The 15,343-nt window shown below is 55.8% G+C and overlaps 1 protein-coding gene across 7 annotated transcripts in view; it reads right to left on the bottom strand.

Annotated features, from left to right (window-relative positions):
* Nucleotides 1-5,655: 5,655 nt before the first annotated feature.
* FOXP4 (forkhead box P4) overlaps nt 5,656-15,343 on the bottom strand; it is a 49,643-nt gene continuing 39,955 nt past the window's right edge. For 3 of the 7 annotated variants that reach the window (XM_079147770.1, XM_079147767.1, XM_079147766.1), the window contains 9 exons: nt 15,167-15,254; nt 14,062-14,145; nt 13,752-13,920; nt 13,585-13,661; nt 12,935-13,036; nt 9,528-9,649; nt 7,818-7,884; nt 7,503-7,672; nt 5,656-7,354 (listed from right to left, as the gene is read on the bottom strand). In XM_079147770.1, coding sequence (XP_079003896.1) covers nt 7,207-7,354; nt 7,503-7,672; nt 7,818-7,884; nt 9,528-9,649; nt 12,935-13,036; nt 13,585-13,661; nt 13,752-13,920; nt 14,062-14,145; nt 15,167-15,254 — 1,027 coding nt within the window. In that variant the 3' untranslated portion in view covers nt 5,656-7,206. Of the gene's footprint in view, nt 7,375-7,502; nt 7,673-7,817; nt 7,885-9,527; nt 9,650-12,934; nt 13,037-13,584; nt 13,662-13,751; nt 13,957-14,061; nt 14,146-15,166; nt 15,255-15,343 lie in introns of all 7 variants that reach the window. The other 4 variants (XM_079147768.1, XM_079147765.1, XM_079147764.1 and 1 more) reach the window with 2 other exon arrangements.

A 15,343-nucleotide genomic window follows, 5' to 3' on the forward strand; every position in this document is an offset into this window, starting at 1 on the left:
TTAAGAGGGTGGAAGCAGGGTGTGGTGGTGCACACCTGTAATCCCAGTGACTGAGGCTGAGGCAGGAGGATGGCAAGTTTGAGGCCAACCTCAGCAATTTAGCAAGATCCTGTCTCAAAATAAAAAATAAAAAGGGTTGGGGATGTGGCTCAGTGATAAAGCACCTCTGGGTTCAGTCCCCAGTACCAGAAAGAAAAGAAAAGAAAAACCAACCAACCAACCAACCACCAAAACCAAGAGAAGGTTAATCTGATGATGCAGCTCAGAGGTGAGGCCTTAGGAGGTGATTAGGCTTTGATAAGGTCATTAGGGGACCCCGTGATTGATCCTGGTTGCTTTATAAAAAGGAGAGACCAGAAGAGATGCATGCACACACTCTCTCTCTCTGCTCTTGTCCTGTGATGCCCTTTGCCTTCTTGGGACTCTCAGCAAGAAGTCATCATTAGATGCAGCCCCTTGACTTTGGACCTCCAGAACTATGAACCAAAACAATAAACCTTTTTTGTTTATAAAGTTACCTGGTCTCTGGCATTCAGTTATTCACAATAACAAATGGACCGAGACACCCAAGTCACCCACTTAGCTCCCCAGTGTGGTCTTCACAGCTCTCCATAGATTGGCTCTACCTTTCCAGTATCATCTCTCAGGACTCCAGCCTCCCTTGCCTCCCTGGGTGTCCCCAAGATCCTACCCAGTCCCACTCTGGGCTTCTCTCTGTTTTGTGCCGCCCTTTGGGGAGCTCTTCTGCCAATTCTAATCTTCCCACTGAGGTTCCCCATCAGCCTTATCTCCTCCAGGAAGCCACTCTGACTACCTCTGAAGGCCACAGAGCATGGTGGTGGCCCCACTGATGTGCCTCTTCCCTGTGTACTGAAGTACAGGATCCCCCTCTGAATGCAAACTCCTCAATATGACACAGGCCGAGTCTTTTAGCTGTTAATAGCATCATCAGTACCCACACTTCCACATAATTCTCCCCTTAATCTTCTGATTAGTCAGAGATTTATTTTTTGGTAGGGGGTAGGGAGATTGAATCCGTGGGCGCTTAAGCACTGAGCCACATCCCAGCCTTCTTTATTTTTAGTTTTAGACAGGGTCTCACTAAGTTGCTTAGAACCTTGTTATATTTCTGAGGCTGGCCTCAAACATGTGATCCTCCTGCCTGAGCCTCCTGAGCGACTGGGATCACAGGTACGCACCTCCCTGCCTGGTTAGTACTGAGAGACTCTTAACACTGCTTTATAGGGAAGGAACTGCGCTCCATTCACTTACCCAAGACCTGGTCCAAGGACGCAAGTGTGGGCTGGTAAGGTCAGAGGGGGCCAGGTTGTTGGCACCCACAGGCCTCCTTGCCTCTGCCTCCCCACTTGGGGTCCACCACTTGTTCTCCCACATGAACTTCCCCAAGCCCCACCTCGGCCCCTCTGCAGGCCTCTCCCCTTTTCCAACGCAAATGTTCCCTTCTTAGCTACAGGGCTCTTCCAAAGAGTCTTCGGACACCTGGGTCCCCAACGAGCACTTGGACCTCCAAGCCTGTGTGGTAATGGACATTCAAGACGACATGCTATTAACAGCCATTGTGGAAGCTTCCCAAGGCCACAGAGCTGGCTGCTGGGGCGCAGAGGCGGGGTGGCCAACTCCTGCAGGGCCTGGACTTACTCCCTTGGGGCCCTGGACTCAAGAGAACGGGTTCCCTGAGACCAGAGACCTGTCCTGTATCCTCTGGTGACCACCAGCCCTTCCTGATGTGCATGAATACTACGTCCCAGAACAGGAGCAGGAAGGCCAGGCCAGAAACCCCGGGTGCTGACTGCCAACGCCCCTCAGCACTGTCCCCCGAGCCCAGGTTCACCTGGCTGCCTCCTGAAGGTGGCCAGCCCTCTAAGGCCCACCTGGCGACCCCCAGCCAGGACACAGGGCCCCTCAGCCAGGCTGCCAGCAGGACCACCTTCTGGGAAGGGGCTGTTTTTCTAAACTTTTGACCCAGGCCAGTGGAGGGGTCCCGGGACCTGAGTGATGGGGTGTCCCTGTGATCTCGGTGAGGCGCGGTCCCCGCCAGGCTGGCTGTTCATGGACTCATCACCCGAAGACGGTTAAACATGGAAGGGACCTCTTGACATAAACGGACCTGGCACGGGTGTGGCATGGGTGTGTCTTGGCGTGCTCAGGGGTGTGGGTGTGAGTGTGTGGGGGTGGTCCTAGTGCAGTCCCACCTCAACAATGGCCTCTCTGTCTTCACGGGCCTGGCTGGCTGCTCCATCAGGAGGCCCCCGAGTGATTATTTTTATAGGGTGTTTCAGTCTCTTTCTCCGGTTCACTCTGTCCTTTGGTGATTGTTCCAAGCTCAAATTTACCTCCTGCTACCTAGGGAAGGACGGAGACTGGGCACTCTGCAGCCAGGGCCGAGCCAGGGCTGAATTTCTGCGGCTGTTCATCAGTTTCCCCACTGGGAGTCTCCAGAGAAGCAGTGGAGGTGGAGGGGGAATGTCAAAGTCAACAGTGTCACTAGGAAGCTGGGACGAAGCCATAGAGCCTCCAGCTTCCCTCTTACCTTTCCCCACTGCGACCGATTCCTCCTTCTCAATGCTTTACCTGTTCGCCTCTTTGATTTCCTGTCTCAGTTTCCTCATCTGTAAAATGGGGATAATCATTGTATCTAATTCAGAGTTGTTGTTGTATTTAATGAAATACAGAGCTTCTAGAAGAATGTTTGGCATATAATAAGAGCACATTAAGTGTTGATATTTATTACTACTATTAAAAATATTTGAGCCCTTCACTGCTTGGCTCCAAAGCTCTCTTCTTTTCCACTCACTCTCTTCCTCCCTCTTGCCTCCTCCCGTTTTTCTGCAGGATGTTTCAAGGGTCACGGTTGGAAGGACCTGGCAAGCTCCAAACAGCAAAACGAACACTTTTCAGCCTTGGGCGAAGCCCGGGGCTGTGCGGCGGGAGCTGGTGAGCCCCGCCCCTCCTCCAAAGCACAAGTTGGTCCCGAGGAGCAGGTCTGCCTTGTCTACAGCGCCCTCTGCTGGCCCTTGGCAAAAGACCTTGGGCAGGGGTGGCAAGCGAAGCGTCTTGAGTGCAAGGGAGAGATCTGCCTGCGCAGAGCCCTTAAAACGTCCAGCTTGGAGTAATTCTCTTTGTTGCCAGCCTGAGAACGTATTCCAAACATAGCTCCCCCTTCAGGGAATAAGGATAAGACCAGAGAGAAGCTAGACAGCATGCAGGACTTCCTGAGAACCAAATGTGATTGAGGGACCGGCAGAGGAGTTGGTTCCTACTTAGAAGGTAATAATGGTGTGTGTGTGTTGTGGGGGTGCTGCCCCATGTGGGAAGATCAGTAGGAAAATTAGTTATTGAGTCTATAAGGTACATGCACCCAGAAGGTGGTGATCCAGGGCAGCCTCCTATTTCTTTTTTCTTATTTTAAAAATGTAATGAATATATTTTTGCCATACTGGGGATTGAACCCAGGGTACTCTACCATTGGGCTACATCCCCAGCCATTTTTATTTTAATTTATTTTGAGACAGGGTCTCACTAACTTACATAGGCTGACCTTAAACTTGCTTGACATCTTCCTGCCTTGGTTTCCTGATTAGCTGAGATTATAGGAGTGGGCAGTCTCCTATTTCTTTTCTTTCTTTCTTTTTTCTTTTGGTACCTGGGATTGAAACCAGGGGCACTTAACCAAACACTGAGCTATATCTCCAGTCCTTTTTATTTTTAAACAAGGTCTCAGTAAGTTGCTGAGACTGGCCTTGAACTTGTGATCCTCCTGTTTCAGTCTCCCAATTTGCTGGGATTCCAGGTGTGTGCCACTGTGTCTAGCCTCCTATTTCTTCCTTCCTTCTTTTTTTTTTTTTTTTGCCTTACTAGGAATTGAACCCGGGGCTGACTCATGCTGGACAAATGCTCTACCAATGAGTCACACTTTAGCTTTCTTTCTTTTTTAAATTTTAAGACAGGGTCTCACTGAGTTGCTGAGGCTGGCCTCGAACTTGGAATCCTCCTGCCTCAGCCTCCCAAGTCATGGGGATTACAAGTGTGCGCCAGCCCGTTTCTAACGTTGCAAGACCTCATTCTCTGCCAGTGCAGAGATAGTTCTTCCTTCTACCTCCCAGCAAACTGACCAGACTTTTACCATAGCTCTGTTGGAGGGAGAAAAGGTAAAGGACTCTAGTTGAAACTGAAGCTCTGCCAGGGGTACTGTCCAGTGAGGCTGGGTGCCATCTTGTCTGGAGTCTGGAGTAGGAAGGAGTCCCCTGGGACCAGCCTGCAGAACAGACTCTGCTCCCAGCGGCAGGGTAAGGGAGCCAGTTGGGTGCTTGGCAGTCAACACCTCTGGATCCTCAGAGGCTTTTGGAGCCAGAGGTGGCTGGTGGGTCTCAGCTGGGAGGGGGAGGGGAAGCGGCCGCAGCAAAGTCAAGGGTAATTGTTTTATTGCATTGTAGAGAATGCCGTGTCCACAGATTACATGCAGCTACATTCTGTTGTACAGGGCCCCGCGGCCTCCAGGGAGGGCCAGGAGGGCAGATTATAATACACAGCAGTGCTACTTCATACGGTGTCTGGGGGACAGACTGTGGGCAGAGGGCAGGGAAACTGAGACTCCAAGCTGAGCCCCCCAGCCCCTCTCCAGGTGCCAAGGAGGGACCAGGAATTCACCCCAGGCTCTGTGAAAGTGTGTTGAGCTCTGGGGTGGGGAGGAGCAGAGGCCATGGGGATGAGGGAGGCCACAGTGAGCCAGACAGGAGGAAGTAACCACGGTGGAAAAGGACACAGGCTGGCCAGAGCAGGACAGAAGCCAGCAGACTGCACCTCCGGGTCCTGCCGGCTTTCTCCTTAAATGTGGCTTCGGCAAAGCTCCCGCAGTTTGGGAGGAATCCGTGGAAAGGGTGATCCATCCCAGTTCTGGTGCTTTCTCAACAACCCCCCCCCCACCCCAGATGCACTTCCTTCCTGGGCCTGCCCCTGAGGCCGGAGGAGGGATTGTCTAGAAGGTGACCTTGGCAATGGAAGAAGGGACCCAGCAGGTGAGCCCTGTGAGACAGTCCAAGGCCTAGGAAGGTGGGAGGAACCAGGCTCTGACATGGAAGGGGACCCAGCTGGGCCTCGGGCCATAGGCCCGGGAGGTGCCAGCCCCTCTCTGGTGCAACAGCCCGGGCTGCCTCCTCTCTCCTTTTCCTCCCCTGACCGACCAGGGCCTCTTTGGGAGTCTGAATAATCCCCTTTCCAACCACCAGAGCGCCATCCCCAGCCTGGCCCAGGTGCTACCTCACCTGTGCGAGCACTAAGACAAGGACGATGGGCCCTGAAAGGCCCCAAGGCATGGGGACGGGGTGTCTCGAAGGGTGGAGGCCAAGGTAGAGGAGCCCTGCAGCCACCCCCCTCCCCCCAGCCCAGGAACAGACCAACTCCCTGGCTGAGGACACTCAGCAGAAACTTGGATTCCAAACCTGTGAAAAAATGGGTGGGGGTGCTGGGACCTAGGGAGAGGAGAGGCCCGCCTAAGCGTGGAGGGGCCAGGAGCAGAGGAACCAGACACCCTGGTCTGGGGCACACGCCCACGTGCCGCCCGCTCGGCCCGCCTGCTCCCACAGCAGCCTTCCAACTTGACACCCCTCCCCTCTCCCCTGGCTGACACACACAGGGCCCGGTGAATAGAGGACGTTTAATATTTCTGTGCTGGTCACACGGAACACAGGTGGGGACACATGGGGGAGGGGGAGGGCCCCTGCCTCTCAGGAGGGGTCGCTTGTGATGGGGTATGTTGGGGTTTCTTGGGAAATATCCAAGGAGTCTTCTCAGCAAAGGGGCCTGGCCGGGGTGTTCTGAGCACCCGACACACCCTGTCCTTGGCCTTAAGTTGGGGTCCCCCATAGGGGGTCTGTGGAGAGTCTCACTTTTCCAGCGTTTTTGCTGGAATCCACACTCCCAGCGTGATGGGGACTTGGTCCTAGAGAGGGATATGGAGAGCCCTCAGGAAGCAGCCCAGATTTGGGGACCAGGGCTCTAGTGCTCACGGCCTCCCCTCTGCCTTCTCTCCTTCCTCCAGGCAGGGAAAGAGCAGAGAGTAGGCAAGAGGGCCAGGTCCCAGGGTCCTCGGGCAGGGGTGGAGGGAGAGGGTCTTGCCACCAACAGACACTGTAAACTTTGGTTTAAAACAATAACTTAAGTGAAGGGAGGGCTTCCAGCCTGGGGCCAGGGCGGGAGCTGGGAGAGCAGGGTGTTGGGAGGCGACAAAGGAAAAAGCCAACAAAAAGTTTTGGTTTTTGCTTCCGGCATAAGAAAGGTCTTTGGTCATCCGTTTAACTGGGGGGATGGGGAAGGGGCGCTGAGGGAGGGGGAGGACTGCAGCGGGGTGCAGGCGGGAGGGGAGGCTGGGGCCAGCCTCCCCTTCCACTGCCCCATGCTTCCTAGTAGTGGGCACTGTCAGGCCCCAGCAGGCCCGGGCAGCTGGGCTTCACCTGCAGGAGTCCACCGGCACAGCCTCTGCAGGAGGTGGCGGGCACTGGTGCGGGGCACTGGAGGGGCACCCAGCAAAAGTGGGGCAGGAGGCTGTTGGGCCTGGACCTGGCCTCAGGTGGGGGGAGGGCTGGAGCCGGGAGGCCCCGCTGGCACAGACCCCCACTGGGCACGCACTGGTCCATCCCAACAGCCCAAGGGCTGGTTTCTTGCAGGTGGTGGGAAATTTCATTCCCCCGCCAGGGCCAGGGCAGGGCTAGGAGCTGGAGCTGGAGAGTTATTTCTTCACAGTACGGAAAAGAAGGTGGAAGGAAGCACAAACTAGGGAGGGCCTCTGGCCAGGTGCGGCCAGGGCTGGAGAGGGTGGCTTAGCCCCGCCTGCGGGTCTCCATGGCGCTGAGGGGCCCTGTAGGGGGAGCCGGTGGGGGACAAGGGCCCTGCTGCTGCTGGTGGTTGGGGGAGGTGGTGTTCAGATGTAGGGGAGGGTCTGAGAGGGGTCTGGGCCCTCCGTGTCCTTTGCCGGTCCCAGACCAGGGGTTCGGTGTCCCCTTGGGGGCAGGGACCATCCTGCCCCCAAGCGTTTGTCAGTCAGGTCGCAGTGGGAGGTGCTGGCCCAGGCCTCCCCATCTGAGTCCTGGAAGTGCCTTCAGGTTTGAGGGGCTGTGGAGAGGGGGTAGGTGGGGCCGGGTTTCTGGGCCGGAGGGGTCTCCCCGCTGCCCTGCCTGCCCCTCCAGGCCCTTAGGACAGCTCCTCTCCCGGCAGCTCCTCCTCCAGGTCCCTGTCTTCTGGAGGCCCCACAGTGCTGGGGTTGGGGGGACCCAGTGGGGGCCCAGGTCGCCTGTCTTCCTCCGCCTCAGCCGGCTCCTCTTTCACCTGCACTTGGTGGCTAGGGGCAGAAGAGATGAGCTGGACAGGCTTCCCCTCATCCTGTCTTCCCTCACGCACCCAAACCTCGGGCACAGTGGGGAGCCCCCAAGGTCTTTCCCAGGGCCCGAGATGCCCGAGGTCTGATGTCCCGGTAGTTCTCTGCTCACCTGTACTGGGGCGGGGAGAGGCGAGGGGGGCTGCTGCTGCCATTGGTGGGCAGCGGTTCCACGGGGGCACCCACGTCGTCATGGCTGAGGGGCAGGAGGCTGCTGGCAGAGCCGGGGTTCAGCATTCCAGGGCTGTTGAGGAGGGGGAAGCTGCTCTCGGCCAGGGCAGCCTGGAGCGAACAGGATTGAGCCGTGTCAGCGGCTCCAGGAAGCCAGTCCCCTCCTCCCGTGGGCCCTCTGCAGAGGGCCAGCTGAGGCCGGGGCAAGTCAGGGGTGAGGAGAAGGGAGCTGGGTGGGCTGGAGTGGCCCAGTCACCTGGTAGCTGGCATTAAGTGCTCCGTAACTGAGGCCAGAGATCATGTTCTTCACCAGGGTGGGGCTCCTGGGGGAGAGAAGGCAGACCGGCTCACTCGGCTCCCTACTCACGCCTTCTCCCTACTCACGCCTTCTCCCTACTCACGCCTTCTCCCTACTCACGCCTTCTCCCTACTCACGCCTTCTCCGGATCCGGAGGGTTTGTGGTGTGCCAGGGACTGTCCCTTCATTTCCCGGGAGGTCACAGCAGGATCAACCTGTCTGCTGAGGCCTGCTGTGTTCTTATCAGGCAGTCCTGAAACTCACCAGGCCCTGGGCAGCCACAGCCCCTGCCTAGGGGCTTAGCCCCCACAGGGGCACGGGCACCTGTCCAAAGTCTCAGGACTAGTAAGGGGAAGCAGGATCCCCCTACGTGTCTCCACATCAGGCCACCCCAGCCTTTTTTCTCTCTGCCTTGCATTTTCTAACGTTTGACAAAAGCCTGAGCTGTATCTTCCAGAGTTCCATGTCTGCAAAATCCACACTTTCTTGCCATCCTGAATTCTGGGACTATGCAATAAGTCATTTGCTCAGCTTGTCCCTGGGTACTCCATACAAAAGCCTCTTTTTTTTTTTTTTTTTTTTAAATACCAGAAAGTGTTGGGAGAAAGCAATGGTTCAAGGCTGCCTCTCTACCACCATGATGACCCTATTTACAAAACGTCTCAGAGATTTTAAAAAACTGGTTCAAGATCACACAGCTGATCAGACACAGAGGTGCAATTTGAACCCAGGTCTTTTTTTTTTTCCCTTTGGTACCGGGATTGAACCCAGGGTATGCTTAACCACTGAGCCACATCCCCAGTGCTTTATTGTGTATTATTCAGTTGAGTTGAGTTGAGTTGCTTAGGGCCTCACTAAATTGCTGAGGTTGGCCTTGAACTTGCAATTCTCCTGCCTCAGCCTCCTGAGCTGCTGGGATTACAGGTGTAATCTGGGCCTAACCCTGAACCCAGGTCTTCTTATTCCAAGTTGGTAATGAGACATGGCAGTAAACAGCGTAGAGACGGGTCTGTGGGAGATGGCTTCTCCTGGATGCCACCCAACTGCCTGGGGAGAAGGAATCCTGGAGGGGAAGGGGCACTACAGAAGGATTCTTCTAACTTGCTTCAGGTCTCGCTCTCCTGACCTACTTGCCTGACCCGGGGCCCCTGGCCCAAGAAGCACAGGAAGAGGTAGGCTGAGCGGGGGATGCCCAGGGTCAGGAGAAAGGTGCCATGAGGGAGGACAAGACGGAGGTCTGGATCCTCTCTGGGCTCCTCAAGTTCCATTTACAGTACTGTGTGACCTGCTGCTAGCCCTTTGCTCTCTGCCTTTCTCCCCTGCCAAATAAAGAGGGGGGCCCAGGGGTCTCAGAGGTTGGCTCATCCCATGATGAGTAGGGGAGTGTGGACCCTGGGGACAGCAGATGCCTACAACCCAGATCTCATTGTGGCTAGTTTGGGCTCTGTCTCTCTCTGGTACTAGGTCCCCTAACTTCCCCTCAGTCAGAACTGGGGGTAGAAAAAGATGTAAATGCCCACCTTCTGATTCCAGCTGTCCCTCTTTCAGCACTGGACTCCTTCACGCCTTTGCTCTCCCTGCTTCCCCTAGCCGGCCCCCTGGAGAGCCTTGGGGTGACCTGGCTCATGCCCAGGGCAGGTGTGGCCCACCCAGGCCTGGCCCACATACCCTGTCATCTTTGGTGGTCTCCGCTTCTGGTACTCCCGCTCGTCCACGGTCCACACAGCACCCTTGACGTTCTCCACGCGGACGAAGCACTTGTGCAGGCTGAGGTTGTGGCGCACGGCATTCTGGGGGTGCAGTGAGGAGGGGTTGAGGCAGTTGCTGGGCCCTCCTCCACTCAGGTAAGCCCACACAGGCATCTGGTCCAGTTCTACCTCCCAGGCCCAGCAGTCCCCTGTCCCAGGTCAGGGACAGGGAGGAGAAGGGCCGGGCAGGAGCAGGGCCAGTCAGAAAGTGGACTCCCAGCTTGCTCACCATGGACAGCCTTTGAGTACCTCCCCCTCTCCCTGCCACGTTTAGGAAGATTCTGTCTATGGACTATATGATATCTAGGTATTAATAATTCATCTTCCCAATCATCACCCCCCAGAGGCACACGGAGCCCTATGCCCAGCTTCTGATGAGCGTGGTCGTGTCGGGCACATGTGGAACTTGTGCTCAGCTTTTACAAGTTTTGGAAATAACTCATGAACCTCACTGCTGCCCTCTCGGGCCCTAGGAGTGTGGGGGCCGTGCCTTCTTCATTGAGAGCAGGAGGCGGGCAATAGAGGCCTAATACACACTTGTGGAAATAAACAAGCCAGGAGGAAGAAGAGTAGTGTGCCTAAGTAGTTGCCTAAAGCAGGAGGGAACGGGGAAGGGACGAGTCACCCTGTTGCTCCCCCTCCCCCTGGCAGGGTAGCTTCAGGAATTGAGGTCACCTGGTTTGTAGGACGCTTGGTGAGGATGGGGTACTAGGCTCTTCCCCCCCACACCTGCTGCCCCGCATCCATGGCCCTCTGTCCTATCCCTATGCTCTCCGCTATGCTTTTCTGTCCCCCACTGGTAGCCCCCAGCCATCACCATCCCTGCCTTCGTCCCTGTCCCCATCCCTTGTCCTCCCCCCCCACCCCATTCCTGTCTCCTCTTTACATTTCTAACCGGGGAAGAAAGCGGGCATGGCGGGCAGCCCGGGCCCCTGGAGACCCCCTCCCCTCTCTCCCTTCCAACTCTTGCCACTTGCAACTGGCCCGATTTCATTACCAATTTTAATTTGCCTCTAATTAAATCCTGTGTATTTTTCCGACTCGCTTGCTAATCCACGAGGGAGGCGGGCGGCTGGAGTGGAATCTCTTGGAGCGATAATTACAAAGGGCCTAATCACGCCGGGGCTCCTGCCTCGGAATAAATTTGCCCGCATTACGGGGCTCCGATCCTCCGCTTTGCAAATGAGAATGACCCCAATTTCCGAGGATGGCCTCACCGGGGCTTTTTTCCCTCATTTCGAAGCCTGATTCGTGATGAGAGACTAATTCGTTACGCTGAAACATTAACGGCAATTTAAGGGGTCTGGCGGGGGCTGCGTAAACAAAAGGATGGGCCCACAACATGGGCCCTGGGAGGGGATGGACACGGGGAGGGCCAGCGAGGACCATCAGCCTGGCAGATGGTCGCTCTGTCCCCGTATGAACAGCAGCTGGCCTGGCCCACACCGGCTCCCAACCCTTCTGCCCTAGTCTGAAGTAGATAGCATCTCAAGGTAGGGGCTGGGAAGGGTAAAGGAAGATGGAAAGAAGGAAGTCAAAAATCATTTAGTGGGGGAAGCGGAAGGACCTCGAGGGGCCAATAAATAGGTAGAAAGTAGAAAAGGCACAGAAAAAGAGTCGAGTACAGACAGGGCATATTTCTCAAGAAACATGAATGAAGCATGGCTTAGAATCAAAACCCCGATGGTCAAAGTAGACCTGAAGCTGAGACGGATTCTGCTCTGCTATAGGAAGGTGCTGGCCATGCAGTGTCCTCAGGTGGTGGAGGCAGCACGGCAGAGCACTGCTAATTAGGAAGGTCACTCACTCAGCCATTCACTTTCCCCCAGCCCAGCCAGCTTCATACTAGGACCCCCACTAGGTGTGGGAAATGGAGGTGAAGACCAGGCTGCACAACCAGTCCAAGGTGGTCGGTTTGGAATATAGGGGAGGGGTGGCTTCAGGATGGTCACTGAGTAGTTAGTTTAATGAAGTCAACTAAGCCAGTTCCTTTTGACTACAACAGAAGCCAGAAGTAGAAAATTGCAGTGAAGAGGGGCAGGTGAGAGAGACTGAGGTGGTAGTGGTGGTGGTGGTGGTGGATAGTACGCTGTCTTCAGGGGGGTTGCTGTCTTATGGAAATGAGGCTCTACATTGCTGCTCCTAAGAGCAAAGTATTAGAATGTAAAATATTAAAGTGAACATTAGATAATTGTAATGATCCCTGACATTTGTACTGGACTCTGTCACTTCTAAAACCTGGTATCTGATCTGGCCTGGAAGCTGGAGACAGGACTAGGTAGTCCCAAGAAGGCCATGATGGCTTAGAAAGAGGGCAGAACTGTGGTTGGCAGGAAATGACATCACTCATAGCCAATCAGAACAGCCTCACTTCCAAGCTTTGGGAGTTAGGCATGAGGCTACAGAAACCAGGAAGCAGTCCCTCCAGCTGCACTCAGTATACTCCCAGGGCAGACCCCACCTGGGGCTGGGCTGCTGGTAAGGAGGGAGGCCTCAGTAACACTTGTTGAAACGTGGTGACAATGGGGGAGGTAGCCTGCTTAACTGCAGTTCCTGCACTAGTCAGCAGGGGGACTCAAGAGCCAGGGATCCAATTAAGGTTCTGAGATGTGGACCCCCTCCAACCTTCCCACAGGGGCCAACACTTCCTCCTCCTTCCCTCTACGCCATCCCAATTTAGATGTCACCCTCCCACCCTGCTGCATGAGCGGCACACACACACACACACACACACACACACACACAGACACATGCATGCGTATACATCTTATTTTAGCAAAAAATAAATAAATAAATGCCTTAGCGCCCTAGCCTACATATTTGTGTTCCATTTTTCTAGGGTCCCCCTCTTGTCTTCCTCTGGTCCCCCAGGAAAACTCTCTGGTTGAAGGTGTTGAAGTAACTAATTGGATATAGACAATTATCTCCCTGTCACTGGAGGCAGAGACGGGGGAGTGTGCGAGTGCCTGTCTCCCGGTATACAGTCCACGAGCCTTGGTCCACCGTGGCCAGGCCCGCTTACCCTACCACATGCTACATAAGCTGTCTTCAGAACAGGTGGTTGTACCCAGGATATCCAGACACCTAGGGCCTCTGAATACCAAGCTTGGGCATCACCAAGTCCTGAGGCCTGACCTCATGGGGCTGAAGTCTTTGGGGAGGTCACAGGAAGGATTTCTTCCCAAAGGGAGGAATTGAATTCGCAGCTCCTACTGAGGTGGAGAGAGGGCCTATGGTGCTGCCTGGATCCTGCTGGGCCATTTCAACAGAACTAATTGCTGATGTCCAAGGGCAATGGGGGCGGGGCAGGGGCGGGGCGTGCCTCACCTTCCAGGTGGCAGTGTTCCTGCGGAAATAGGCGAACATCCTTGTGAACCAGTTGTAGATCTCGTTGAGGGTCAGCTGCCTATCTGGGGTTTCCAGAATGGCCTGCAGGCAAGGAAAAAGCCAAGGGGCCCTCAGTCTGGGCCTTGGAAGGACACAGCTCTGTGCTTCCTAGAAAGCAGTGTGCTTGGGACCACGGCCATGGGTTGGGGACTGTTTGGAATTCAATCTGTGGGCACAGGGCACCCTGAGCACGGAGGGCATGTGTGAGAATACGTGTGAGGCTGGGTGTGCCTGAGGGAGAGACATCAGTGTCTATGAGTGCTCGTGTGTGAGGGTGAACGTTGTGTGAACACTGACAGAGAGGGAACCCAAGGATACCCGCAAGGCGGAGCTGAGGAGAGAAAGCAGACAGGGCCACCTGAGCGTGCATATCGAAATGAGCACACGAACGACAGTGTGTGCCCCCAGAGACACACCCATGCAGGCTGCGGGCCTGCAGACCATGCAGTGAGGGAGGACACAGGTCAGGGGGAAGCTCCACTCCTTGGCCCAGGAGCCCCCAGGGGCTGGGACTCCCTCCCTGGGGCATAGGGAGGCCTGGGCACAGCCTGGGTGCTGCTCCCCAGACTTACTTCTGCTCCCAAGCTCACCTGGCGGATGAGAGAGGCATAGGTGAAGGGAGGCCTGACATCGGCATTTTTGTAGAACTCATGGTTCTGGGCCAGCTCTGGGGAGACAGGCAGAGGAGGAGGTAGCCAGATGGGCCTCCAGGGAAGCAGCCTTCCCAGCAGTGGCCCCACAGCCCACTTGCCCTCACCTGAGGAGATGGGGGAGCAGAACTTATCACTGCTTCTCCTGCGGGCAGGACCCCCGCTATGCAGGGAGGCAGAGCCCAGCCCAGGGGGCCTCAGGGGCGTGACAGGAGCGGCTGCCGAGGTCGGTGGGTGCACGAGACCATCTGGGAACGGGTCTGCAGAGACGGTCACCTTGGAGAATGAGGAGGAGCCAGGGACCGGGTTCAGCTGTGAGCAATGGGGAGGGGTTGAGAACCAGCCCCTGGGGGTCCTGAGGGCCCATGGGGTTGTGGTGGGACCGGAGGAGGCTGGAGCCATAGGAGAGTCACTCACTGGCTGGCTGAAGGGCTTGGGCTCAGAGGGCCGCATGTGCAGGTGGGCCATCATGGCCTGCAGCCGTTCGCTCTCCTTGGCAAGCTGTGGAGAGGTGGAGAGGCTGAGGCAAGCAGGAGGCAGTGGGCTCCTCTTCCTCCTCCCATCCCACCTTCCGCCAGACTCCTTGAAGAGCCCCTTATTCCCCCGACTAGCCTCCACAAGTCAGCATCTGGACTCCCTGTCCCCTGCTCCCAGAAGCCTCAGCAATTCTCGGCTCCTCTGGCCAATTCACAACCTCGAAGGCCAGGACCAGGGGCTGCTAGCTCTGTGAAGCCTTTCCCTTTCTCCTCTGGCCCACAGCCGTCAGAGTCCGCCCCGTGTGTCCCACATTGGAACTCAGCACCACCCCTGCACACTGGGGGGCCTTCGTCAAACCAGCACGCAGAGTCCAGAGACTGGCTAAACAACACCCAAGTGCCTAGTGCGTGGCACCTGTGTGTGAGGACCTTCGAGTACTGAATGGAGATGCAGGGATGAATGAATGGTTCATTCACCCCATTCATAAATTCAATGCATCTTTCATGACTACCCTCTCCAGGCAGGGCGCTCTGCTAGGAGTCAGAGGAAAATGGGTAAATATTGATTGGCTAATTGACAGACTGTCCAGGGTCACCTCTTAAGAACTGTCCTCCAGAGCTTCAATGTGGGAAGCCAGACTGCCTTGGTTCTAGACCTGGCTCTGTCACCCAGCAGCTGAGTGAGCACCAGCAAGTGACTTTGGTTTTTCGTGCGTGAGTGTGCTCACTGTGTGGCTGGGAATAATCACAGTACCCGCCACACAGGTTGCTGGGAGGACTCCTTGAGCTACTTCGGTACAAAGCAGGTGCCTGATGTGCTAGCTGTTCACGTCATTTTAATTTTTACATAGCCTGAGTCTCTTCTGTACTTCCTAGCAGAGATGCCCACAATTTTGGTTCACCCCTCAGAATCCAGCTGTCCTCACTCTCACCACAGTTAATTAGGACCTAAAAAGAATAAGATCATGGCTTTGACCATGAGACTCTAGAGACCTATCCTGGAAGGTGCTGTGGGCAGGGGCCCTCCTGCATCCCATGGGCCACACCTGGATCTCCAGCTGCTGCACCACCTGCATCTGCACCCGGCACTGGGCTGTGCTCCGGTCGTCCAGGGCATGCTCTGTGTTGAGGTGTCTTCAGGGGAGGAGGCGCAGAGAAGAAAGAGTTACCCACCTCCCCAGTCACCCGCCAATCCCGCCCACCACGGCCTGAAGAGCAGACAG

Source organism: Sciurus vulgaris (genome assembly GCF_902686455.1).
Source record: "Sciurus vulgaris genome assembly, chromosome: 7".
In the NCBI taxonomy this organism is placed as follows: Eukaryota; Metazoa; Chordata; class Mammalia; order Rodentia; family Sciuridae; genus Sciurus; species Sciurus vulgaris.